General features: G+C 41.9%; 2 protein-coding genes across 3 annotated transcripts in view; both read right to left on the reverse strand.

Moving 5' to 3' along the window:
• LOC126563935 (probable phospholipid-transporting ATPase IIA) overlaps window positions 1-3,554 on the reverse strand; it is a 415,461-nt gene extending 411,907 nt beyond the window's left edge. Inside the window, exon 1 of the mRNA XM_050220796.1 lies at window positions 3,540-3,554. The gene's annotated coding sequence lies outside the window, so the exon portion shown is untranslated. The remainder of the gene's footprint in view (window positions 1-3,539) is intronic.
• On the reverse strand, window positions 311-21,686 carry LOC126564263 (potassium voltage-gated channel protein Shaw-like). Of its 2 annotated transcripts, none has more exons than XM_050221263.1 (11): window positions 21,618-21,686; window positions 19,433-19,582; window positions 18,848-18,980; window positions 17,802-17,981; window positions 16,133-16,621; window positions 11,159-11,455; window positions 7,632-7,841; window positions 1,132-1,300; window positions 852-947; window positions 600-707; window positions 311-426 (listed from the first exon to the last, which is right to left on the reverse strand). In XM_050221263.1, exons 1-11 carry the CDS (start codon window positions 21,659-21,661, stop codon window positions 311-313), a joined length of 1,992 nt encoding a protein of 663 aa, XP_050077220.1. In that variant the 5' UTR covers window positions 21,662-21,686. The 2 variants fall into 2 exon arrangements, with proteins under 2 accessions (XP_050077220.1, XP_050077218.1); XM_050221261.1 differs by having other exon boundaries at window positions 311-429.
• Between the last annotated feature and the right edge of the window lie 4,908 nt (window positions 21,687-26,594).

The following is a 26,594-nucleotide window of genomic DNA, read 5'->3' on the forward strand; positions in this document are numbered from 1 at the left end:
GACGAAAAGTAGATTATGGCGAACTTTAATGCATTTTAACTATTTTTGTTACCTTTTTTTAAATGTTTATTTAGCATTTGTTTCGTATCCCTGCTTAGTTCCTTTATTTGCGTCGTACATACATCCTTGCCCTTCTTGCTACTAGCTTTTTCTTTTTCCGTAACTGTCCCACGATTATTCTCTTACAAACTTACAACTTTTACAAATCTAATCAAAATCCTTTCGTTTTTCAATTTCTTGCCCCTCCCGATTCGAGTCAGAAGATGCTGCTTTTTTTTTTACTTCCCTCCGGGTGGAAAGCATTCGCAGCTCAACATTCATCCCCGGGCGTATTGTTGCCGGACACACCGTTCGGATCGCTTTGTAAGGTGACTTTCGGTTCCAGAGGGATCATTTCTTCCGGTTTTGATTCTCGTCGCTCGACTGCTGCGTTGGCCACCAGCAAACATTTGTCGTCAATGGCATGCAAGTAACAGAAGGCAGCAGCAATGAGAAAGCGGGCAAAAGAATCGAGTTGAATTAATGGCAAATAAACGCGGTTCGATGGGACGCGTTCTTGTGCGCAAAAGAATAAGAAAAAAATCGTCTCGTCTTCTTACCCAGCGGAACGAGCAATTTTGGCTGTAATGGCAGCAATAAATCCACATTTCCGGTCGTCGGCTGGCGGGGCTGCAGTGAGCTCAGCTGTGGCACGTTGATAAAATCACCTAGCGCAAGTGAGAAGACAAGGAAAAAATTTGTTGCCGTTGACAAGTTTTGCAAACGGATATAATATTATCGACAATATTAGCATGAAATTTGTTTGTAGGTGAAGCTTTCTAAAAAAGATCAAATTCATGTAAAGAAATTACCCTGCTGTAGCACGGAAGGTGGCTTGAGAACTGCTAGTCCCGGTACGGAAGGTCCCTGAAGGGTGAGTCCTATCACATTGACGCCATTCACGTGACCTGAAAGGTGAGAATGTAATTTAAAAGTATATATCAAGTGTGTGAAGTAAATGCTTTTGAAGCTTTTTTGGTATTTGATCCTTAAATCCTTGAAAAGCTCGTACAAGCTTCAAATTTTCAAAAGCTCCAAAGAGTACAATTTGATTCTCTATTGAAAAGCTCCCTCTAAAGGGCGAAAGCTTACCGATTTTCGCTCCACCGAAAGCATCCTTAAAGATGGCGGGATGGGTCGGTTGGGTGTGTTGGTGTTTGAGCGCATTTACCCGCCGGTTAGCCGCACCCATGTCACGCTTCCTGCGTGGTTGCTCCACCGGCAGCACTCGGCGACGCTTTTTCGGCAGCTTGGAACGAGCCTGATAGCGGGAAGGAAGAAAGCGAGAACGAAAACAAATGATCATCATTTTCTTGCGGACAAAGCATTAGCTGGCGGGATGACGATGACCAGAACAGACAGAAAGTCCCCCCCCCCCTTTATTTTGTTTTTCTTTTTATAAAAGTGTGAGAGGCAATATCCCAAAAAGTTGACGCTAGTTGGGAATGGTGGGCAAGCGAAAGAAATAATCACCCGATAACAACGTCTTTGTTTACACTGTGTTTGTTTTTGGGGTTTTGCGTTTTCTCCCTCCCCTATTTCCTCTATGATGTTCTAACCATGTGCTTAAGAAAAAGTTACCCCAGTGGGGTGTTTTTGGAAGTTTTCCTTTTTACCAGCTGCATGGAGTAAAAAGAAGGGTACGATGCTACGACGTGTAAATTGTGGGCCTGTTTTCGTGAAGGGTAAATTATCTGATCTGAGCACACCAAGCAACACACCTTTTCTTGCCCTGGGGGAGTTTGTTGGTTGGGTTTTTTTTTTTCGCTGGAAGGACATTGTAAGGAGGGGTGAATTTCAATTGTCTTCTGCATGGAGAGGATTGAAATTTTCATCGCACCTTCTGCCAGCTAATTGTTTGACAAGGTAGGAAGTTGTGAGATTTTGATCAAGCCTGGCATAAGTAGATTTGTTTTTTTTTTTTTTTCAATAATCAGTTTGTTTATTGATCTTATTTTGAGGAACGAAAAAAAAGTCAAGTTGAAAATCTGTTATGATTTAATCTGATTAAATAAAACACTTTATTGAAAGCATCGATAAAAAATTATGCTAGGAAACGTAAACGTTACTATCGAGCCCACAACAAAAATAAATTCATACGGATCGTAACAAGTGCTAGTAGCAAATTCATACTGCTTGATGTAACAAGTGATGTAAATAAAGAAAAATCATATAAAAATAAAAACGATATCATAAAAATTCCAAATGTGTTCTTAAGAAAGCAAATTCTACAGAGTGAAAGTCTCGATCTGGCGATAAGCGATAGGACCACTCAGAAGAAAGAAATTGGTGAACAGATGTCACGCCCTGTTCTTTTTTTTAATCAGGACTAACACTAACATATACTAGCCTAGTTTTTAGTTCAAATTGCCTTGCAAAAGTTACAGCCAGCATTAACAAGTATCACAAAGAGCATGAAATGATCGTCATCTACTTGAAGCGAGCGCTGGAAAAAAGAAGAATTCTGGTGGATCTCAATCACGCCAACCTTAGCCAGTTCCATCCGATAGTGAGTTTATTGACTCACTATCGGTTTACTCTAATCTGTAGCGTTGCACTTTTCATTGCCTTCCTATTCACATTTACCTCAACCCAATAATCAAGCCAACCCTCCTGAAGTGCTAATTTTTGCGGTTAATCGTGCATTCTGTCTCATTTCCTTGCAAAACAGCGCTCAAGACGGCCGGCGGTCACCTTTCCAATGTCCAATCAGTGAAATTGTTTGTTCAGGTCTGTCCGTGAAGTGAAACCAAATTGCTTTGCATATAAATGACGACCGTACACGCACACGCACAAAAAGGGATCAGTTACGTATTTATGGTACAGAGGATTTTAGTCCACGAAGACCCAACCTAATCGGCGAAGGTAATCAACAGCGCATTATGCGAAGAATTAACAATAAATATTTTATCTCGCACACGTGTGAAAATAAAAGTTATGTCAGCACCTTACCGCCAAGGTGGCCTTACGAATGGGGAAAGCTTCAAAACAGGAAAGCCTTGTTACGCAATGTCGTAATAAATCGCACTTTTACATGAGTGCGTTTACTAAGCGCTCGGCAACTAATGCGATGCGAGCGTTTATTGAACCAACAACGAGCGCATAGAAAAAAAACAAAACAACAAAACAAAAACTGTGTAACAAACGGGATGAAAAACGCTGATAAATTTCTACTAAGCCAGACACACCGTTGCGCAATGTTTATCTTGGGCAAAGCAAACCCGTCCAAGCGGACACATAATGTTAGCGAATCCTTCCCCCCCCCCCCCCCCCTCTCGCGTTGGTCGGTGTTCCTGTGCTGCTTTTACAGTGAGAAGAAATGGAGCCAATTTGAGATACTGCCAGAGTCGATAAAAATTTAAATGAGAAAATTATGTAAATCGAACAACACCACCAGAGTGCGCCCTTGTGTGTCGCGTTGCGAGTCGTCTAGTGTGTACAGAGGAGGAAAAAAAAAACAGAACATAAACATGATGATGGCACCTGTGACCAACAACAGAATGGCGGGACGAGAGACACGGCGGTCGTTGCAGTTTGGTAATCTCTTTTCCCCCCTTTTTTTCTAAAACGAACTCATCCGCGCACACAACAACGACCTTACACGTTTTGTGGCTCGCTGAAAAGCGACTCCAACGCGAAAAAAGATACTTTATTTGTCGTTACAGCCAGTCAGAGCGTCAAGTGGAGCCGAACGTTGCCTTTAGAAATAAAAATAGATTTAGCTTTTGTGCGAGGTTTCCGTACATTGCGCCTGAATGTATGCCGCTCAACATGTCTTGTGTCTCACTTGTTGAAAACACATCATCTGGCTGACGCTAGACTAATGACGTCAAATGTGTTTTTCATTTTTTTCCCCCAATTGCCTACCGTCACGGAGACTCACCGGGAGACTTCTGAGTAGCGCCACACTTTACATCCCGTGAATAAAGCCTGCCAACAGGTAAATGAGCGTACATTAGCCTGCCGGGGAAGTGAAGTGAAATGAACGCCCGAAGGCGGCATTAGTAGTCAATAGGTCCCAGCTTCAAGCCCGGGTCGGTGAAAAGATGGCTAGTGTCTCGCCGCTGAAATGAGATCTCCATCTTACGGGTTTTGCGCTGCGTGACCCATTCGTTTGGGGATGATTTTATGCTAATGACCTTGAGCGCCAAAGAAGCAGCTCGAAGTTATTGAATGGCTTTACTCTAGCCTTGCATAAGCGTGCAACTGTCAGCCAGGGTCGGTTTTTTGTTTGATCAACTTTCTCTTCAACCACGTACCATGAAGAGCTGGTAAATGGAACTCACGTTTCAAGTGAGAAGTGCGCGTTTTTTGCTACACAACTGTTTGGGAAAAACCTTATCGAAATGGCAGCAAATTGGAACAATCTGTGCTGGGGTAAAACGAGCTGTCAAGTGCAGTTAATTAGAATGGAACAGTTTTTCGGGCTCGGATGACCCAATTGGTTTTGCTGGGACCAATTTATTGAGATGGAAATTTTATTTTTTGTTTTGGGATGACACTTTGGGTTTGGAAAAAAAACTTGAAAAGGTGTCTATTAGGCTTAGTTGTGACGTTTAAAAAGTGCCTAAAATTATGCTCTCTTTTATTGAAAACATCAGTAAACAGATCACATTTTTTGTAAATGTTTGAGCTTCATAAGGAAACAATGTTTATTACAGACTAAAAGACGTGTTAAAAAATCAGAAACCTTCTTTTGCTTCTTGACTTAACGACCTTCTAGATCACGCCGGCCATCTAATGGCTTTCTAGACTTGCAGATACAAGTTGGATAGTCAGTCCTCACTCCGGGGAATGATCCGAGCGGGGTATGATCGCTGGTCATGCCGTGTGAAGACTGGCTTCGCTGTCGCCTCAACGACCGGCCTTACAGTAAGAACTGCTTTATAACTAAGCTACTGACTGTTTGTCAAAGCTCACAGTATTGGTGTTTATCCAAAGAAGAGAGCACTTTTGAATGGTTTTGAAAATGTGATACCTTGTTTAAGCTTAAGGTACGATTAAAGATGTCTGAATCAATCCAACCCCAAAACATTATCTCTTGAAAGCTTTGGGCGGACCTTAAACATTGAACAATTTTCAATGTTTAAGGACCCCCAAAGGTCGTAAATTTTAAACGAACCTATGCCTTAAATGGGCGTGCCACACTCGTGCCACAATTACTCAGAAGCATACCATCACCACTCCCGACTTTGCCAGCTCACCTACAAACACGATCATTTATCATAAACCCCCAAAGAAGCTGGACATAACTCTTGGCAACTTTTATCTTAAGGCTAGACAGGTTAAGATTGTTATAGAAAATTTAGAACCACCATGAACCTGCACCAGCTAGCGACTGGTACATAAATCATAACTGACGCGACGGAGTGGAACATAAATCTACAAATTAAGGTCAAGATTAAGACAATATCGGACGCACACAACATGACGACGAGCACGACGAGCCTGCGAACGAACAAATGATGCTGATATCTGTTCCGAGAATGATGAATTGGATGCCATTACACGAGCAAAGAGCGGAAGATTTTCGGGCGCAAGGTTATTGAAAAGAAATAATTTTGATGTAGTTCTTCTTTGTTCTCGTGTCGTGCCCGGCGGGAGGACACGACTAAATGGAAATCATTTTCAAATAAAAAAATCCATTCGAACAGTAACTGGTAATGTAAAACGATCTTGCCAGTATTAAACTCAGTTGTGCTCAGGAATGAAACTGTAAGCAATTTCTCACCCGACAGCATCTGCTTCCAAAGGCTCCAGATACTCCTTACAGTGGAAGTTTTCCACTGGAAAGAAACTTACTTTTTTTCTTCCTGCTCACTTCCACCAAGATAATGTTTCCGGCTGGATGAAAGTTACGTTCTATGCGCTTTCTTCCCACTCCGTATACTAGCTCCCCAGTGGGACCATAGTTTGCCAGAAGATGGTTGTTCCGGGAAGTCTGTTGCGAAGACTTGCAAAACAAGAATCAAAGTCTGCACCCAAAAACCCGCTCACTCACGGTACGCGCGGACGGAAAAGTTATCACTATGCAGAATTCTTTCGTACTTTCCTTTTGCAACAACTTTCCCATTTCCCGAGGCACTCCTAGCTTGCTAGGCTTAGCCTTCGAACCCGGCGGGTGCACACCAGAAATCCACAAACTCAGGGCAGTCAGGGATAGTTTGACAAATTTGCTTGCTCATGCACGATTGCCGGGATTAAAGCCGTTAATCATCGCATCAGCCGGTCAGCGGACGTACGTACAGCGGCCATTGAACGGAGAGTGTCAACTTTATCGGAACATCGACACACCGACACCCGGCTCATCGTCACTGGTATGTCTTTATTGCCTTTATGGTGTTTTTTCCCACCTCTACATGGATGGCAACAGGAGCAACAGGAACTTTGTCCATAAGCTCTTTTTTCGGGAAAGGCATCGGAAACGAACCGCAACAAGCTTTTGGGTTTTTGGAGGTTTTGAGCGTGCAGTTTTTTGTCGTGTTGGTAAGTTGCAAAGTTCACTAAAGCTGTTGCTGCTTTCGGTCATAAATCGTAGCTAACAAGGCACGTTGAAAAAGGCTTAGAGGACTGTTTGAATATTTTTTTTCATTTTAGAAGTTCAGGGAAACAATTCTAAAATTGTTCTGAAAGACGTTCGACGAGCAACTGAACTTGCTCTTGCTCATCAGAAAGAAAAATGTTGCGCTCAAAAGTATGCAAAGTGCATGACAGAAAGTCAAGAACAGGACATACAGAATATTGAGACCATTATTATCAGACGAAGATCAAGAGAGTCCTGTGAGGTTTTTCTTAAAGGAACAAACATTAAAATTGGATAAGTATGGATAAAGTTGATCTTTTAACCCTCAAAATACCCATTGTGGTAATACCAATATTCGATGAGTGTTGTTTCGAGCTGAATCTTATGCTTGTTTCCGAAACACTTTCAGATCGTAAAAAAGAAATTCACTACCATAACAGATCGAACAAGAAACATCTTTTCCTTCTCCAGTCTTGCGTGCTTAGACACCGGAGACAGGTTCGTTATGGGTGATTGATGAACGAACGCGTTTAGATTTTGCCTACGGTGATAAGCCCGCCAGAGCTAGAACGAGCAATGCTAGGATTCCTTTTGTGGCAATAAAGATGAGATGATGAGTTCATTCCACCGTTACCGGATGGTGGAATTGCAGTTGAGTAAGAGGTCTTTTTTCGCAGCCCCTTACACCCGAACATGACACAAAGTGGGCAAAAACATGCATGTCATTTTGCGGTAATGAACAATCAAGGCGAAGTGTGCATAACCTTTCAAGAGGGAAAATGCTTCCTCATCTTCTGTTTCATTTTGAACATAGGTCGAGAAAACGGGGGACGAAAATTAATGCAAATAACACCTGATATGTTTCTTTTTAATCCCACTAGAATCCCACGTTTCATTAAAGTACTAATTACGCACGTAAATCCCTTAATAATCCATAAACAACAAGATCATAAAGCACAAATCCCTGTCCATAATTAAAACAAATTAGTAAGAACTGATCTTCAGCGTGGGCTGTTTCAGGCATTCGCTGCTCATTAAACTTCCCAACCCAAAGCCCCTCCTGACTTACCTGTGTGTGCGAGTAAAACATGGAGAAATTACTGACAATCACCGGTACCGGGAGGGCGATCGTCAACACACCGGCAAGCGCACAGAGCGCTCCAACGAACATTCCGACGTACGTTTTCGGTGCCATATCGCCGTAGCCGACCGTAGTCATCGTTACGATCGCCCACCATAAGCCGAGCGGAATGCTCTTGAATTGGTTGTCTGGGTTATCCTGTTGGGTGATAGAAAAGGAAAGAGAGAAAGAGAAAGAATGTTTGAATAACTAAAACATACATTACGAGCTGTAGTGTGACATAAACGAGGCCCTTTTAACACTCCCTGCCTGTCGAATGTTACACCGAGCTATTTGGAACAGTAAAACGCATGTTGTTAAATCCGTTTCAAAGATAATAATGACCCATGCACGACCCCAATGAAGGTCACACCCGATTCGCTAAAAAAGCACGTAATCCTTTCAAGCGCTTTTTATTTATTTGTCGTATGGAAAGGACAAAAAAAGGCTTCTCTGATAAAAACAACAAATCACTCAAACGTTTAAGGGAGTTACAGCTACGGCAAGTCCAGCGCAAGGACGTAAATGATTTTTATCCATCCGTATCATTAGCGCGCTTTACGATTTAATCTTTAATTATGCGTTCCTGCGGGAAGCCGACGCTTGAAACGTTGAAACATCGTTTCCGTTCCACACTTTCTGGACTTCGGATGAGGTCAGGCCACCTTCGGGGATTTTAAAAACAACAGCAGCAAAAAACCAAAACGGGTGTCAGCTGATAAGTTTCAAATACGGCGAGATTAACGAGCTTTGAAAAGGTCAGCAGAATTAAAAAGCGTTCGGGAACACCCACAAAAAAAAAACAGGGAAACTGGTGGGGGTGCTTTTCCACTCCCAAAACACTTTCCTTGCTGTGACTCGCTTAATCGGCTGACAGAAAATTCAAATTAATTTACCCTAATCAACGTAATCTTCAAACCCAACGCATGCAGAAGCGAACTTCGGAACGCGGTGTCACACCAGCACCACACAGATCATTATTTTTGGAAGCGAACTTCAGCATCAGCTGCTACCATCATAGTCAACCGGCCGGCCCGACAGCCGATGCCGCTCATTAGTGACATCTAACCGGTAGCTGTGAAAATCAAATGACGATTTTTATCCCTCAAACCCAGGCTCGTCAACCGGCAACCATAGTAACCTGGGTTGCCAGCCATCAGAATGGTGAATAGTTTACATCTTCAGCTTTTCCACTGTTGCCAGCGCTACGCGAGTTGCTGAAAGAGACCATTAAAAGAAAGGCACGGCAAAGGGGGGAAAGCATGCATGGAAAACCATAAAACAAAAACTTTATCTCATATCGGCATACGAATTGCCCGCGGGAGGCAACTACGAAACAACGATGAATGTTTTGTTCAGTGGTCGTTAACCGGGGCCGCCCTGGTTGATGTAGTGTGTATAGTTGTGCTTCACGCGTATACTCACAGCTCGACCACCAATAGGAACGGTGAAGCACAAACACACGACACGAAACTATTTCTCCTGCAGAGTGTATGGCAGTGGGTGGTTCACCAAAACGAAAGATAAATGTGATATGTGTGTGCTGTTATTTTCCCGCATGGAAAATTACATTTTACGCTGCATTATGATGGTGGTGATGGTGATGATGATGATGATGGAAAACGATAATGCTCGGAAAGTATGGACTCCGTTATGTGAAGAGGTCAAACCGCATTGAGGTCTAGCTGTACTGAGCGAGTTTGAAAGGTTTGGTACTGAAAAGGAGTTAAATGTTTTTCGTCGGGAAGAAATTTCTCAATTAAGATTTTTAATTGAAATTTCTTGCTCTTCAAATGTTAATTCAGTATGCTGAATCTAGTATAAACGTTAACTAAGTTAAGGAATATACCTTCGTTTAACTATCATATCTGAAAACAGAAGATTTTGCACAAATCATTATGATTGAAAAAAAGATTGCTTATAAACCGAAACTATTATCGAACCATAATTCAATTAATTGTACGCTGACCTCAAACTTAATTTGTTTATGATGCTAGCTTTTAATTTTTAGCCACAGTCAACAATAGTGACAAGGCCAGAACGTAAGAAGAAAACTCAGCTCAAAAAAGTAGTTCCTAACTATAGAAATATATATAAAATGCCTTTTTATTTAAAACAAAGCTTGTAGAACGGTCAAGCCGTATTGCTTCTTGGATGCGCCTTAATGCATGCAATTTGTTTTTGAATTTCTGGTCAGATGAAATAGTCAGCAAATTTGAATGTAAATAGGCGAACTATCAAATTAAAAAAGTACATTACACTTCAAATTTACTTTCTATGATGAGGACAAAGTGCTCCAAATCAGTCTCATTATTCGAAACACTCAAAAGCACATAATTTGTTAAATAATTATCGCTCGTCAATACCCCATCGCGAGAAAAACTGTGACATTAAAACCTCTATTAAAACTTGATTCCTTTACAGGAATCCTGAAAAGAAAGGAAAGTTAAATTTCTCTCCCACTTTTACTTTGTCCTCCTGAAAGTTGGTAGCCATTAATTTAATCTATTACAGTTAACAACACCGAAGCACCTATTAATTTAAACTTTTCAACACCTTGAAGTTTGCTGCCGCGATTGGTTCCGGGAAATTGATAACGATACCATAGCCATTACCGGCTATTCACCTTTTGTCGTTTGTTTTGCCACGCATAATCGAGATTACTTAAGAAAACTGTCAAACATCATTGTGTTTGCCCGTCGCCTTGGTCGTCGTCGTCATCATCGTCGTCGTCAGACGCTATTGAATCGTTCGACCATCGATTCTTTGAATGGCTTAATAGATGAAGCGACGACACTTCATTAGTTATTCTCCAAACAGCGGCACTACCACTACGCAAAGGAAAACAAGGGAACGATTTTTCTTTCGTACTTTACTCTGTGCTTTACTTTCGCCAAAGCAATATGGTTCGCTTTAAGCACCCCGGTTTGTCGATGCGTTCAGAATGGATCTCAACAGTTTATTGCCACAATCATAACGCTCAGGCTGATGTGCTGATGTCTCCGTGGAGGAATGATGCTGGCATGGTATGAAAGAGTTTTTGTCTGGCACTCGAATCAATGCGTCCTCGCTGCGGATAAAACCATTCGCACTGGATATGAAACCGGATATTATGATGCAAAACACGAAAACGAAGAAGGTAATTTTTATTCCTCGTCTGGAAATCATTCGAGACATTCGAACCAGCTGCGGTGATTGGAAGCCTTACACAACTACTCCTGCTTTTACCGCTGTTTTCCATCTGTTTTACCATAACAACAGGTCATAATCGCAAAAAACACACACACATCCGGTGTGTATTACGTTCGGTGTTTGTACTCAAGAGACCTAACATCTCCCGCAGTCGTATCCTTCGGGCGAATACTGTGCGAGACGCATTCAAGGTAACATCTTGACGCAAACAAGACATACCAACCGCACACACATACAGACATTCAATAGCAACCGTATTGTTTTACCCAGTGCCCACCACTTACCTGCAGCTTTTCCGCGTAGTACACCAAGCTGGCAAACACGACGATACCAAGCACCAGGAAAAACACGAGCAACGTCAACTCCCGGGCGGACGCCTTGAACGTATGGATCAGGATGCGCAGTCCGGGCGAATGGCGCGTCAGCTTGAACAGCCGCAGGATACGCACGATCGAGAACGCTTCCAGCAGGCCCGTCTGCTCGCCCATCCGCTGACAGACGTCCGTGTAGAAGCTAAGGGTCGCCGCCAGGTCGATGATGTTGACGGGCGATTTGATAAACTCGACAATGTTCGGGGTCACCTGGGAGGAATTTGGGAGAGAGCGGGCAAACGAAACGCCGTCAATGGTTTTGCAGTGCTGTTGGTAGAGGTGCCAAAGGTGGGCCAAAGGTGTCAAAGCACAATTATGAACGCTCAAGTGGGCTCTTGCGGACGAAAATAACTGCCATTTTGAGTGTGGGAAAGCAAGAACAGGAACGAGAAACACTCCAAATTGACATTGATTACAGAGACAAACACACACTCGCAGAAACATATGGTTTTTCAATGATGCTTTGTTAAACCTTCCCGCGAACTGGTTGGAATTGGTTGTGAAGCGTGAGCATAAATCTGCATTTGATAGTTGAATGAATATTTGATTGGTTTTTTGGAGGAAAAAAGCAAACTGAGTCATTTAAGTTTATCGATTGACTTGGAAGAATCATCAGTAGCTTCTTTTTTACTACCTGCCAGTATAAAAAGCAAAAAAAAAACATTTTGGACTAATATACACCAAAACTCGTTGGAAAGTGCCTGAAAACGCATTGAAGCCTGAAAGTATACTATTTTCAGAAGAAAAAAATAAAAAATCTTATGTACAATTATTTTTCATGCTTTCATGTAGCAATTATTTGTTGAATGGTAGCTCAATTTGCAATTGAAATGATTTCTTGTTTAAGAATGATTTATTTAACAGGCAACCTTAAATAAATAGCTCTCTATTCTACAAAATACGCAAGTAACTCCTAAGTTTGTTTTACAATCTTGCTAAAAACTTCCTATTGGAATTTGATACAAAAATCTTTATTTCATTTGAATCTAGATATGAAATGCATATCAGCTACCAACCATACATCTCATCGAGCAGTATCAAATTCAATCGATCTTCCCTTTGCTTCTCTAACACACACTCTCTCTTTCTCTATCTCTCTCTCTTTCTCTCTCTCCCCAAACCTAAACATGGCTTTCACCAAACATGGCTACGGAAAATTAATTTTGCATCAGCTGCATTACACCACTTGACTAGTACAGACTACGGCACAACTGTTTTCCTACTGTTCTAAATATTTAACTCCACGATAATCGCTATCCGCCACAACCGGCACCGGGGTAAAATTTATTCGATTTTAATTAGCATCATTTCGAATTCAATCACCATTTTCTGCCACGAGGTATTATAGTGGAGCGGTCAGGGTGTGTCCTTGACTGGGCTTCTCACACTTTGGTTTGAAAGTTGGGGTGCGGAAGTTTTTCGGCGATGCCATGAATGTTTGATGCATGAAACAGCTTTAAACTGCCACTTTGGGACCTATCAATCATCGACCTTTACGTTATTGTCTAGCGGCTGTCTGTTCGGATAGCTGCATGATTGAATTAGGAACAAAAGTCCCTTTCTATCCTGATTTCTTATCTCTCTTTAGTAGGATGAATTTTTTCCCATAATTGTGCTGACTTTTCATGCACACTGAGCTACAAATCCGTTTCCAAATGAAGAGAAATACGCCATGTTTACCTTATTAATCCTTCGGTAGGATTCACCCAAAACACACCACCAACTAAGATCGATGACAAGGCCACAAAACACTCTCTCGGTTCGTCCTATTCGCAACAGCAAAAAAAAAAAAAACGTTTTCCATGCAAACCAAATAAACCAACCGTGTGAGCATACGTTACACATTCCCTTTTCCGGGTTACGAGGCTTTGTCGAACAGGGCGACATTCCACCTGCTCGGCCACCGGGTGCGCTTGTATGGGGAGAGGGGGGGGGGGGGGGGTTGCCTCCATTTCGAAACGCAAAGTCGATATTTCATAAGCTGACATAAATACCACCAACTACCAACGCTACGCTTCACACCATCCTTCTTCACTCCATGTCGCCAGATCGTTCCCGGGCAATACCCAAACATGGTCCACCACCGTATCTACGGGTAGGCCCCAAAAGCGTCCTTCAGCGTCACAAGGCAAGGCGTCCGGATGGCTTTAACCTGAAGGCAAACGCGCAAATGATATTTATTTAAATTTATAGCATTTTCTGTTTGTTGCTTCGTTCCGTTTTGTTCGCATACTATCCGTGCTGGAGCAGTACAGTCTGGGCGGAGTGTTATCATAAAATAAATGTGCACTAAGAGACTCTGGGTTTCGCCTGGTGGCGAGTGTCTGGAATAGATTTTCTGCACGTCGAAAACAAACGTGGTGGAGGGTAAAAGTTCTTTGCTAAACATGAGCAAAGCTGAAAAGGAACACTTTTAAGACCAAAGAGATGTAAATTGAATGAACTTGTTGGGAGGATCACTTCATCATAGAGCGCTTGAAAAATACAGCAGTCACAAGTAATATCGAACCTTTTAAAGGAAAATCTATACGAGGCCATAATTCAAGTTTGTGGTTGGAAATTCTTCAGATTTATGATAAGGTTTGTAGTGAAGAGAATGAATAAATAAATGAATGTTTAAAATAGTTCAAAATATAAACTTAAACCTCGTGAGGACACACGTGCCAGCCTGTAGATGTAAAAGACTGTAATCCAAAATAGCCTTCTTCAAATTGACTGAATTCAACAGATCATCAAACGAGTTTTCCAAGAAAAACGATGTACCTTAAGGGATCAAAAGCTGTTCATTCAAGTTGCCAGAAGACTTTCCAATCAACAGTATTGTATTTTTGTGTAAAACTTGTACATCTAATCTCATCTTAGCTTAATCACCCCTGTTGGTGACCAGTGCTTTGCAAAGTAGTGCCGTACCAAACCACAAGGGCTATAAAAGTACAACTTTAACGTAAAGCTGAGCAGCGCACGACCGGACACGAACAACATCCGGTAAGCAGATGTTAATGTCAGTCCGATCCATCGTCACGATTACGAGGGTTGCGACGATTACGTGTATTTAATTCTCATCCTTCCTGCGTCTTACCAAACGGCAAAGGTACGTACGTAGTACGGTTTCCGACTCAAAGCTCAAATGACGGTACTCGACCCGGATTGTTGCGACCTAGTTGACTTGCTTGACACCGAGGGTGTCCGGATCCCCAGGTCCGGTCCGGGAGACACAAACCAACGTAACCGTATCGTCACGATAGTTAGGTGTCATTTGGTGTCATTTGGTGTCATTTTAACCCCACAACCTCATGAAACACAGCACATGAAATGCGGGAGCGCAAGTGTTGCTTACGTGCTGCTGCTGCTCCTTCAGGAATCCATATGCTAATAGTGGATGAACGTGTGTGTATGTGTGTGTGTTTTGTGACTATTGCGAGGCATTAACATTCGAATCACCTCCGGTGAACTTTAATCCCTTATCATGCGTTCATTTCTCGCTCCTGTGTCTTTTCAATGGGCTCCCCATTTGTGAGTGGCATTTTTAATGATACTTTGCAGAGTATTAGTGTGGCGCACTTCAGCATTGACAACCGTTCATTAATCAAACCCCTTTTTAGCGATCGGGGCTGGTTTGTGCTGACTCAGACAAGAACTCGTTTGAAGGGTTTTAGGTTTTGATATTTTTGGGAAGATGTAACAAGGGTGATTGATGATTTGCCGACCGATAACGATTGTCCTATCGATGTTTGAACGGAGGTTGTGTTTTGAGTCGCTTGGACAAATTTTGTCGCTTCATTAGAACTTTACAATGATTCCTGAAGAAAAACGATCATGATTTATTTTTTAAATATCAAACAAGAAAAAGCTTCTCTCATCAGATAAAAAAAAAAAACATTTATCTTCTTGAGGGAATGTTTTTCTTGCACACAGAAAACTAGTGCGGTTAAAAACCAAACAAACCCCTAATGAAATGTAACTTCAGCCGTTGCTCCGGAACAAAGCACTTCTATTCTCATTTGAAAATTGCTCCGCCTAACCTCAAGGACTAGTTTCAGTTTCAGTAACTCATCCGTCGGCAGGAACCTAAGCAAAATATAGTAATGAAAGGAAAACATGTCTGCCAACACAAATCTCTACAGCAGAAGCAGCTTCTGCTTCTCCCAACAGCTACCTAGAAGAAGCCCGATCTACCAAGCACTGCCGTGCCTTGTGCCATGATGAATGTCAATGTTTATCCTATCAAAAGAAGCCCCACATTTGCGCCCGCCAAGCAAACGACGTTCGAAGACATTCACTTCCCACTTGTGTTGTGCGTCGTGAAACAGCTTCAGCTGCTGCCGGCACTGAAGTTGATGGGCTTTGGGGAAGACGATGGGGATTTGGGGCTGGGGATGTGAAGTGAGGAACAAGGCCGAAAGGGCGAAGGCCTATCATTAATCTCGTGCAGTTTCGTCTCCACGGGACAAAATCCATCGGTGACAGGGCTTCGATATGGATTCGACGATAGATGGCACAATGAGAGCGAATAAAAGAATACACGACCCAGCAATAGTAACTCGATTCAATCTGCATGTCAATGGCTCACGTGTGTAGGACGCGCTGGATGAAAGCGACAAACTTTTGCGAACCCTCCTTGCTCCCGGCTCCCCAAGTTGAGGAAGTTTGTGTGCGTGAAAAAAGCGATTACACGATCGATTGGCTCATAAGGACCAGACGACACCAGCTGCTATCCGACGCTAACGATCTGGAAAATGGAATTGTTTCTGCAAAAAGTTCCCCATTTGAGAAGGGGCACTTTTTGGGGGAGCGTTTTTGTTGAAAGAAATTCGAGCGACACCACCCGACACCACCATCTGTTCACAATTGCTCCGCACAGGTAATGGTGTCCATCGGAATACTTACCACCAGCCGTACGGTCAGCTCGATGATGAACCACACGTTACAGACCAGCTCGACGTAGAAGAATGCTTCGTGCGGTTGACCGTACGTTTCCTGCCAGTTCTCCACGATGCTTGCGCCTTTGCCGGAGTTCATCCGGTAGGCGCTGGAGACGATACGGCCGGTACGTTGAGTGGTCGTTTCCGGTCGTGTCGGTGATGAAGACTGGCTTTCGGTGGTGGCACTGCTGGTGGTGGTAGTGGTGGTGGTGGTGGTGGTGGTAGTGGTCGTGGTGATGGTGGGCGATCCATAGTCCAGTAAAAGTTCGTCAAGTCGTCCGGGCGAGTCAAGCAGATCGTCCAGAGTGGACGGTACGTCGGGCAATGGGACAACGGTGCCGTTGGTCGTGATGTTCAGGATAGCCGGAATTTCCACCCGCAGGCCCGGATGCGTCTTGAGGCAGAAGGATATCACAGAGATGCAGATGAAGAACACCGATATTCCAGCTACAATCTGGAAAGCGGAAAGGAATTGGATAGGCTATGTTAGCATACTTGAATTTGAAGTAATCATCTCTAAAACATATTCTTAGCTCTGTTTAGTCCAGCTTGCTTGTTGGCGTGGTCTTGATGACTCGTACAAAATATTAATACTTGTAATGTAGATGTTCCAAAAAAAACTGATAAAACTTTCATAAATTCACATGGTCTTCAGTAATTTTAGGAGTTTTCCGATTTTTGTTATTATTTATAGAGAATAAAATAAAAAATAAGCTTAAACGCCGCGAAGGTTCAAAGAAAATACAAAATTCAATAAACACCACCGCAAACCTCAACAACCGTTTAAGGATTTTCTATTAACATATCTTTGAGTTCTTATCAGTGACTTGTATCTAGCATCAAAAACTTATATCTATATGCTTCAAGAATCCAAACCTAGAACGTAGTCGTTGAATGGTATAAATGGCCTTCTCCATCAAAGTATTCTAATGTCAAAAGATCTCTCTCAATTATCCTTTCACGATAGAATTTCACCTCGACTTTATCACACACACACACACACAGTCTTTGATCGCTTTTGACTCTACTATCTCAAATGGAGCCGGAATGGGAAATGAACTGTCCACTTCATTTTGCTATTAATTCTCGCCCATTCTATTTCATTCCATTAAAAAGGAATTCCATCTTCTTCTTCTTCTTCTTCTTGTTCGCTTCATTAAGCTCAGACATCATGCTGGTTGCAATGCCTTTTTATCGACCATTCTAGACTCTGCTGGATGTCGCGTTGAATCAGTTCCAGTTTATCAATTATGTAGTGTCTGTCACTATCCGCTTCCAACCTGAACTCAGACTGCCTTTCGCTCGAGCTCGATATCTTATGAATACATCATACCATGGTAACATTTGTCCAATTGCTACCGGCTTTGTGGATAAAGAACTGTCCTCTTTATCCTCAGATGCACTCTTTAAGCAAAACGGGATCCAATCACGTGCCAATCGGTACGATCGGTGTGATATAACCCGCAAATCTTTAACAATCGCTGATAGAGAAGCTGTCAGGTGAGCCGAAGCGTTCTTCAATTAATTCATGCATAAATTAAGTCCCTTCTAATTTAAGTATCTTTCCGGTTCGTGTTCGTATCTGCGTTGTGGTTGCATCCTCCGAATTGAATGTCCCAACAACATCCACCTACCTTAGCACCGGTGGAGCTCGATGGTTCATCAAACAGGGCCCAGATTTTCGGTTTCGTTCGCTGCCAGCAGGTTAGCTCACCGTTTAGCAGTGCCTCCTCGAAGCCAAACAGTCGCGCAATCGCTTCCTCGGACGGTTGCTCATCGTCTAGCTCCAATTTGTCCAGTATCGCGAGTGTGCTCTATTCCAGTGAGACAGAGAGAGAGAGAGAGTGAGTGAGAGAGAGAGAGAGAGAGACAGAAGAAGAAAGAAAATTTAACAATTCCAATGCATAGCCATTTTCTTCCGGGTACACCCACGCTACTCTCGTCCATCGAGAGGAGGAAAAACATTTTGTAGCCTGCGGAAGAAATATGCAAATTTTCTGGATGCGCACCTAAGACTGTTGCCTATCGCTTAGGCGGAACGAAGATGATCTTCAGATACATCGGAATCACGGAAAGCTTTACCCGTAGTTTTTTTTGGTTGAGATGGTTTTTGGCAGGGTTATCGAGTGTGTTTGAGTTAATCGAAAACATGAGCCTTTTGAGTCGGTGTTTTGCAGTTTAATTAAAACTTGTGACATGATAAGAGATTATGATTGCTTTTCAGGGTTTCCAATTAAAATAAATTTTGTTTGGATGTAGCAAAAGCCAGTGGGTTTGAAATGTTTTACGAGATGCTTTTCGAATACTTTACGAGAAGGTTTTTTCAAAAGGATTTGAAGTAGAAAAGAAAGACTTTTTTATGTAAGAGTGAGTTGTACTACTTGAGAGTTCTTTGGAAACTTTTTTAAGCAGAAAATGCAGTAGGTCTACTTGAAAGACCTTGGTGAAGGACATTTGACGGGCTGCATAAACATAGACTAACCGAATCACATCCATAAGAGTGGCTTAACATCTGGCGCATTTCATATATTCTCACACCAAAACTACCTAAGGAGCTTTATCTAAATTTTTGTATCGTGTTCAAAAATATGCAAACTACGCCAAAATTCCATTTAATTTATCATCAACCTTCCTAACCAGAAACATACAAAGCACCGGAGAGATAAAAAAGAGAACCTACCTGCGTATCACGATGCACACTGTACGTAGACCAACAGCACGGTTCAACCTGGTTCGAATCAAGACCCCAAAACTCCAACTCCTCCTCAAACAGTGGTCCACAGACATCGGTCGGATAGTGCAGCTTTCCAGTTCTGCAAGGCGAAACAACCAATTCATAATACCAAAACATTCTACACACACACACACGCAGGCAAACTTCATCCCGTAATGGTGCACACTTGTCAGCAGAGAAGGGGGAAAATGGAGGCCTGATGTAACTCTAAGCTGGCAAACTCGCCACAAACTGTCGAAGTAGTTTTCTTTATAGTCAACACATTCTTCCTCTCGCTGAAATATTTATTCGGTATGAGACGAACGATAAAAAAAACTACTTCTGGCAGATCGTTCCCACTGTGCGTACACCACGGTTTTCTTTAAGACTTTGCGAATTATGTCTTTATTGTTGGCAGATAAGCTTCATTGAAGGGTTTCCCGCCTTTTATTAGCACGCCATTGTGCCACACAGTAGGACTTTTATTTCTATCTTGATAGTATGATGAGTGGTGGTTGTGGATGACTTCAACGCTCAAAATCGTTCCCTTACCGATAGTAGTTGAGGACTTGCGCAAACACCCCCGGATGGCGGTCGAAGAAGTACTCGTTCAGGACGGGATCGTAGTTTGCCAGTGCCTCCGTTAGCCGCGAAAGTCTTGTGGCTGGGATCTTCTTGAGCGTCGCCTTGTACGTCTCATACCTGGAAGATAACGAAGGACAAATACTTCCAGTTAGCAGCCTCATCGAACTTTACTGTTCGTAAATGAGTGTGTGTGTTGTAAGGGTTTTTGGGTTACTAAAGTTTATGTTATGTTTGCGTTTAAAACGCTCCACTGCTTCCGTCAAGCATGCCAGCAGCTCATCTGGAAGCGGTCATACAGTGTAAACATCATTACATATTCATAGCTTAAAATTGCCGCTTCCTACCACGTGCAGCACGTCATGAGCGCGCTCCGTTCTAGTGGAGAAACTATCTCACTCGAGTGAAACTACAAAGAAGTGTGGTTCCCAAGTTCTCCGAACACACTGAAGCAACTCGTTAGAGTTGGAGGACACAGCTTTTGGAACGGGTATTTATCTAACGGTGTACATTCTCACATTTTAACAGCTCCAGCTCGTTGGCTCCTCTTCTTTCACTTGCAGCACGAGAGTGCTCAGTGCGGCGCTAGTTCACTTCACTAAAAGAGCTTAGAATAGGGAGCAATGAATCGTTTCCAACGCAAATAGTGAACGACAAACATTTAACTTTCCCGCCATCATCGTCAGCAGAAGCACAAAAACTTTAAACGAAAAACTTCGTTGAGAGAATAGTTGAAGGAGCTAAATTTTGTTGTGGTGGTACGGCGAAATTAGTAAAAGCCTTGATTGCTTGATACAAGCGTAGAAAAAGAAGCAATCGTTAGAAGTAAATCTTTTTAAATGTTAAAAACTTGTTGAACAACATTTTACCACCAACAAAAACAGAAATCCGATTAACAACTTGATTATTAAGTAAATTTACAAAACTTATTCGTTTGTGGTTGTTTTGATTTTTAATAGTTTTGTAAGTCTTTGAGCTTTACTGTTTTGTTGTATGAATTTGCTCTTAGACCCTCCCTAGCATGACTTCAAACGAACGAGAAAAGTTTTCCATTTACTTCTCTTCTACAAGAATTTCTCTACTAGAACGAAAATGTCTGCAGCAACTGTTTTATCTTTCACGTTGTTTTTTCCAATGTTCCAGGTTGTTGGTCGCCTTTCCTATCATGCTAACAAGTGAAAGTCTTTTCTCGCCATTCGGAAGCCATTATCGTCATCGTTGTCTACCGTTTGCTATCCTCTGACCTGTGCTGTCCACTTGTGAGGTATATTTTACCGACGGCACCCGTAAAGGTACGATACCCGGAAGTTTTGTTCTACAAACCGTGTACAGCCGGGAAGACCGTCGTCTTGAGCAATTTATTAAAGCACAACACACAGCACGAGACGCACCTTCGAGCGTATTGGAGAAAGTTTTCCCTACGGAGGGAAACAACATCCAAAACTATGGCGACATGTTGTCTTGAAGAAGCAAACTTCCTCCACTACTAGGAGATGCCACGCGCTACCTGCTCTACCAGAAGCCAATTAGAGTATGACTGTGCTGCTGCGTATGCTTAACGGCTTTATTGGTTTTAATTATCAAACAAGGCCACCACTACTTTGTACACCGTCTACCGATTCTTCATCGTCGGCATCAACGTCGTCGTCTTCAAGTCTTTAAAGTGTCCACAAATAGAAGGCTACACACCTTTCTCGGAGCCAAGAAGACGTGACATGACACAACGACCGAGGCTTGCTAATATAGTTAGCCATTATTGCCATTAGTCACGGCCAAAAGGTCTGGGCCAAGTACGCGCTTCAACGTTGCACACGTCACCAAGAAAAGGGTTGTAGTCATCCCGACTTCATCACAACTATTCTCGGTCATGGGGCACGGTAAAAGATAATTTGTGACACAGCTGAAAATGGTGGTTTCGGCGAGCTTCGTTAAGAATTGTCGCTGCGAATAATGGATCTTGGTGAAGGTGTGATGACATTTTGTTTGTTTAAAAGGCTTAAAATACCGCATAATGAACTCAGTTCAGCGGTGATAATCTAGTTAGTAATTATTTTACAAATATTTTTAGTGCTGGCTGCATACATTTAGGCGTAAAAATTTTCAAAAAACAAACAGAAATTTCTAGCATCTATTTCTGAAGACTTATTTGGCTTACCTGATGCCTCCTACGTTGAGTATGATACGGTTTTCCCCATCCATGGTGTCGGTCCACTGGTTGCAACGTTGGCACTTACAACACTCATGACAGTTCACTAAATGTGCCTGTACGTGATGAATTACTCAAGCCTAACCTTTCACACTTCATACAGCAAGCTCTTTAATCTAACTTCTTATAATACAACAACTTCAACCAGTCAAAACTGTTTAGCTAAACTCTTCTGCAGTTTCTCTTTTCTCTTGGATAATAATGGATTTCAGCAACTGTTCCCTTAGTCGGTAAAGTTGTCTTCTCTCGCCTTTGTTCACCTTACGCAAACGAAAGTGTTACATATGCTTTCAATTCCTCTACAAGTGCATTTGCAGTTTACACAACAAAAAAGCGTACCCAGTTCCCGGGTACGACATACATGCACCGTGCTGGCAGTTGATTTATGGATTAATATTTATTCGTAGCGCTGCTCAACAGCGTTCCTGCTTCGGTACGAACGAAAAATGCCAACGACACGGCACTGTGTACGGGACGAATGTTTCGAACCATTCTTCAACGGGTTTCGCTTTCAAACGATCGGTTCAAAACTGGTCACGCTTCAGCACGGCATCTTCATGCTGGATGGTATCCGAGTCTTCCGAGTGGCGAGCCGGCGAGTGTTGCTGGACACCGTCAACAGGGGTTTTGTAGCGTCGTAGGCACGTCTGTAATGGAAAAGAACAGAAAAAGCTGGCAATGAAAAATGAGTGTAAGTGTGCAATTGGGGGTCGTAAAAATTTCATCTCTTGCTGTACGATTTCCATGAGAATGGGAAGTATGATTCAACGATGCAACGTGTGATGCTTTTGGTGGCGCTGAAATGATTGCCACTGGGATGATGTATGGTCTAATACAATTCTACTAACGTTATATATAAATATGATGTAATATTTCAACTTCAATCAATCAAACAACCCAATCCTTCTATAAATATCGACCCATCGCAGTTATTGATAATTTAATGCGGTTAGTTACATGCGGTAAATCTATAAACCCGAGTTACATTATTAACTAGCCACATCCGAAACCATGCTCCATTGCTATCATTAATATTGTGGTGCCGTGGTCGTAACCACTAAAATCACTTCCTTCTCGCGCTCTATTTCCACTAGTTCACCAAACCTAATAAAGTTGAGGTTAACCGACAGTACAATCCACTAAATGAAGCTTACAGAGCCATCATTGTCGCTCGTTACAGCGTTACCCAATTCACCCGACCCAATCGCTCACCGAACCGGGTGCCGGGTGTTTGGATGGGTCATCGGCAAGAGATTGTACATCGGGATAAGGAAAATCCCGACAACCGTTGGGTCCGGAACGGTTTTACTACTATCCATCCGTAGATCATCCCCGTCGGACGTGTCCGTCGATCGTGATAAGCGGATTAATTACGGCAGTGCCATCCCGTCTCCCAATTAAATGGCAGCATAAAATCGGTTCGGTCGGGTGTGATGTGCTAAAGAGTGTCACGCAAAACACCGCGATGAACAGGATTGTTTGCACGTTTAATCGATGTATTGATCGGATGTGATTGAATCGGAATTAAATCAGCCAATCAAAGAAGCAAACAAGGGGGAAAAATGTGAATTTTTTTATGCATCCACTCTTGCGGTAAAAAAAAAAAACAATTCATTAACCTTATCAGTAATGGGTGATTAAGGTGAGCGTTGGGATTTTTTTAAAGTTTTTTACGCCTTCGGGTATGCAATGTGCAACACTTTTTTTGGCAATGGTAATAATTGTTTAAAAGTGTGATTCCAATGTTTTTGTCTATTTAATTTATCTTGGTGTATTTCTAGACAAAAGGTTAACATATAAGAAACATATAGAAGAAAAAATCCTAAGCGGATCAAAAGTTGCACATACGCTATATAGTTTCATAAATAGGAACTCTAAACTTAATGTAAAAAACAAATTATTACTTTATACTACAGTAATAAGACCAGCAATATTCCACTCATCGCCAATATGGGCAGACTGTGCCAGTGTTCACAAACAAAAACTACAAATTTTCCAAAACAAAATGTTAAAAAGAATTCTCGACCTCCCCCCATGGCACAGTACATACGAAATACATAGGATTGCCGGATTGCAAAAAGTCAAAGAGTTCCTTGAAAAATAAATACTTCCAAATGCCCGCAGGGGTATTTTTGTACATAGTTAGGTTTAATTTTAGCATTAAAAACTTAGGTGGAGGATAGTTATAAGTGAAATTCAAACAAAAGGGTTTTTTTTTCCAATTTTTCCCTATTCAAACTACCAAATTATGTAAAAATGTTCCAAATTCGTAATGCGAGTTAATCCCCACAACATTGAGTTAAGGTCTTAAGAGCGGTACCAATAGCAAAACAAGATTGTTAAACAAAACGAATCAATAAATATGCACTACTACTACTACTACTACTACTGTCTATTTAATTTCAAGTGTCTGATTAGGAAAAGCAGAATTATATTTCATTGGTATATTATTAAATATATGTAAGTTACTGTTGTTCAATTTTTCTTTTTATGTTCGAAATATCTTCAAAACTAAGCTTTAAAACGCCACAAGAGAAGTGATTTTTTACATCCATCTCTCTATTTTCTTTACAAAAAGCATAATTATATGAGGAGGAAATGTAAAGCGCTGTTTTCCGGTGGCTAATTTCTCTATGACCATCGACAGTTTCCGTTTTCCAGTCTGCAGAACTCAATCAAGTTATTCAAACCGAACCAGACGAACCACCGCAACAGCTGCACCGTACTGGAGTGGCAATCAAAAAGCGTAGCAGCGTATCACATTGAAACCGGACCAAAATCCGTGGTAGCTGTAAGGAAACTTTACATTCTTCCAGCGCACCACTAAAAAAAAATCGTGCTAAGAGGTCGAAGTTCACCAGGTTCACTGCAAACCGCAAAGTTAAGCACGTTTGTCGGTGCCAAACCGCCGAACCCCGAATACGGAACGGATGAACCGATCTCTAACGAAGCGAACGAATCCTTTGCCGTGAACAAAACTTGCACAAAACGTGCCGCACGATGGGAAAAGGAAAACGTCGTGGTTTAGAAATTCGCAAAATACCGCAGCACGGCAAGAAACATGCCGCTGGCAGAAATACACGAAGCGAAGAAGAACAAACCCATCTTCGGTCGCTTACGGCGTGCTCGGTTGGAACAAAAAATAGGATCGTGAACGAGAAGACAAAGAAATGTATCAAGACAACGAACAACGGAAAGCATTTCCACGCCTTCAGGGGGTATGTTAGAACCTGGGAACCCCGAAACCCGAACAAAAGACCTAACCTTGGCAACCTTCGCCAACGGATGGACACGGCGTGGTGAATGTAAAGTGAAAGGATAACAAAATACAATAAAAACAAAGTGAGCTCGTGATGCTGTGCTTTCGGTTTGATGCGGTTCTGGCAATGTGTGTGTGCGTGCGCTTGTGTGTGGTTGAGGCAAGGGAAAATGGAGACATTTGCAAGCAGCTCATTTATTTATTCATTTATTTATTAGATTCACATGCACACGTGAGAGCGCGCTACATTGGTTGCAGAAGCAGGTTTTTTTCTGAGTGGCACAAATTGACGTTTGATACAGAAAATGGTTATGTGTGTATGTGTGTCCCGTTGAAAACGGTTATGTAAGGCTTAGGTGAAAGTAAAATGTTGTAAATATAATTTCAATAAATTTATTATACCATTCAGATTTTGTTGAAAGAACAAGAACAACCAGAAAAATGCTTCAAATGATTTTTTTTTGCTCTTATATAACAATAAATTGTGTAGAAAACATAGCGATAAAGCATTTTATAGAATGTGAGATTTATTGAACTTTAATGTATGACAAACTCGTTGAAAATATTTTGAAATTTATAAAAAATAATAGAAAAACTAGTTTAAATAATGTTGAAACATGCTTTTTGTGACCCATTTTTCATGTCCCTGAATGGCTATTTGACTATCAAATAGATACTAAATATCAAATACATATCTCGGTCAAGGAATTTTGAAATTTTCTGTCAAAAATTATATTTGTTTACTTAAGGCTGCCCAGTGGTGTAGGCGACAGTGGCGCCGGTCCTCAAACGGCAGGAACATCTAATATTATATTGTATAATAATAATAAAGTTAAGCAACAAAAGAAATTAACAGTAAATATGCTGCATTATTGTCATAAGAATTCATTTCCTCACCTCACAGACTCTTCAGCATTCATCAGTGGTGGATTCAGCCTTTCTGGCATGCCTTTTATGACATTTTGGCAAGCCATTAAACAGTTTTCCTTCTTAGTCTCCAAAAACGAAACCTACGGTATGCTGCACGCCTTGATCGGAACAAAAATGAAGGAGTTATCGCCGATTTGCCGTGGATTTTCCTTATTTTTCGTGGAATTACTGGGCGGTGGTGAGGAAATCGAGGTGAGCTTTACCACAAAAATATACAAAATTAAAAGATGCATCCAACGATATGCGGAATGCTCCGATTGGTTCAAAACTGAGCGAGCTGTACTGTGCATATTTCTCAAGACATTTTCTCTATGTTTTTTTTGGTTTGCTTGGTGGCGAGGGCGGGCGGGCTGCCATTGACGAGGTTCGTTCGGCTCTTCAACACCACAATAGATACTTGATCTTTTCAATAAATCACCGCTTCGAATCGCTACCAAACATCAAAGCCCTTCACAACAAAACACTAGAATGTTTCTACAGTTTATACACAAACGTTTCCAACGTGCAATTGATTCGGTAAACATTTGTACCGTCACTCTCCATATAAACAACACCGATGGCGGGCGGGTGGCACTCAACGGATTGCGCCACACTCGACGGCTTAGCCTTGCTGACTGACAAATAAAAGGTTCAACTGACAAATAAGCGTCGCCTAGCGGTGCGAATGATTTGCATCCAGGAGCAAGGTTTGGGAAACAAAATGTCCCTATGGCAAAACATCCTACTGGAAACATGCA

This window comes from Anopheles maculipalpis, chromosome 3RL, assembly GCF_943734695.1.
Source record: "Anopheles maculipalpis chromosome 3RL, idAnoMacuDA_375_x, whole genome shotgun sequence".
Taxonomy (NCBI): Eukaryota; Metazoa; Arthropoda; class Insecta; order Diptera; family Culicidae; genus Anopheles; species Anopheles maculipalpis.

Coding starts and splice junctions, on each gene's coding strand:
- LOC126564263 (XM_050221261.1), bottom strand. CDS start 21,661: ATGGATGGGGAAAACCGTATCATACTCAACGTAGGAGGCATCAG. Junction 19,583..21,617: donor CTCAACGTAGGAGGCATCAG/GTAAGCCAAATA, acceptor GTTATCTTCCAG/GTATGAGACGTACAAGGCGA. Junction 1,301..7,631: donor TGTTTTACTCGCACACACAG/GTAAGTCAGGAG, acceptor TCCCGCTATCAG/GCTCGTTCCAAGCTGCCGAA.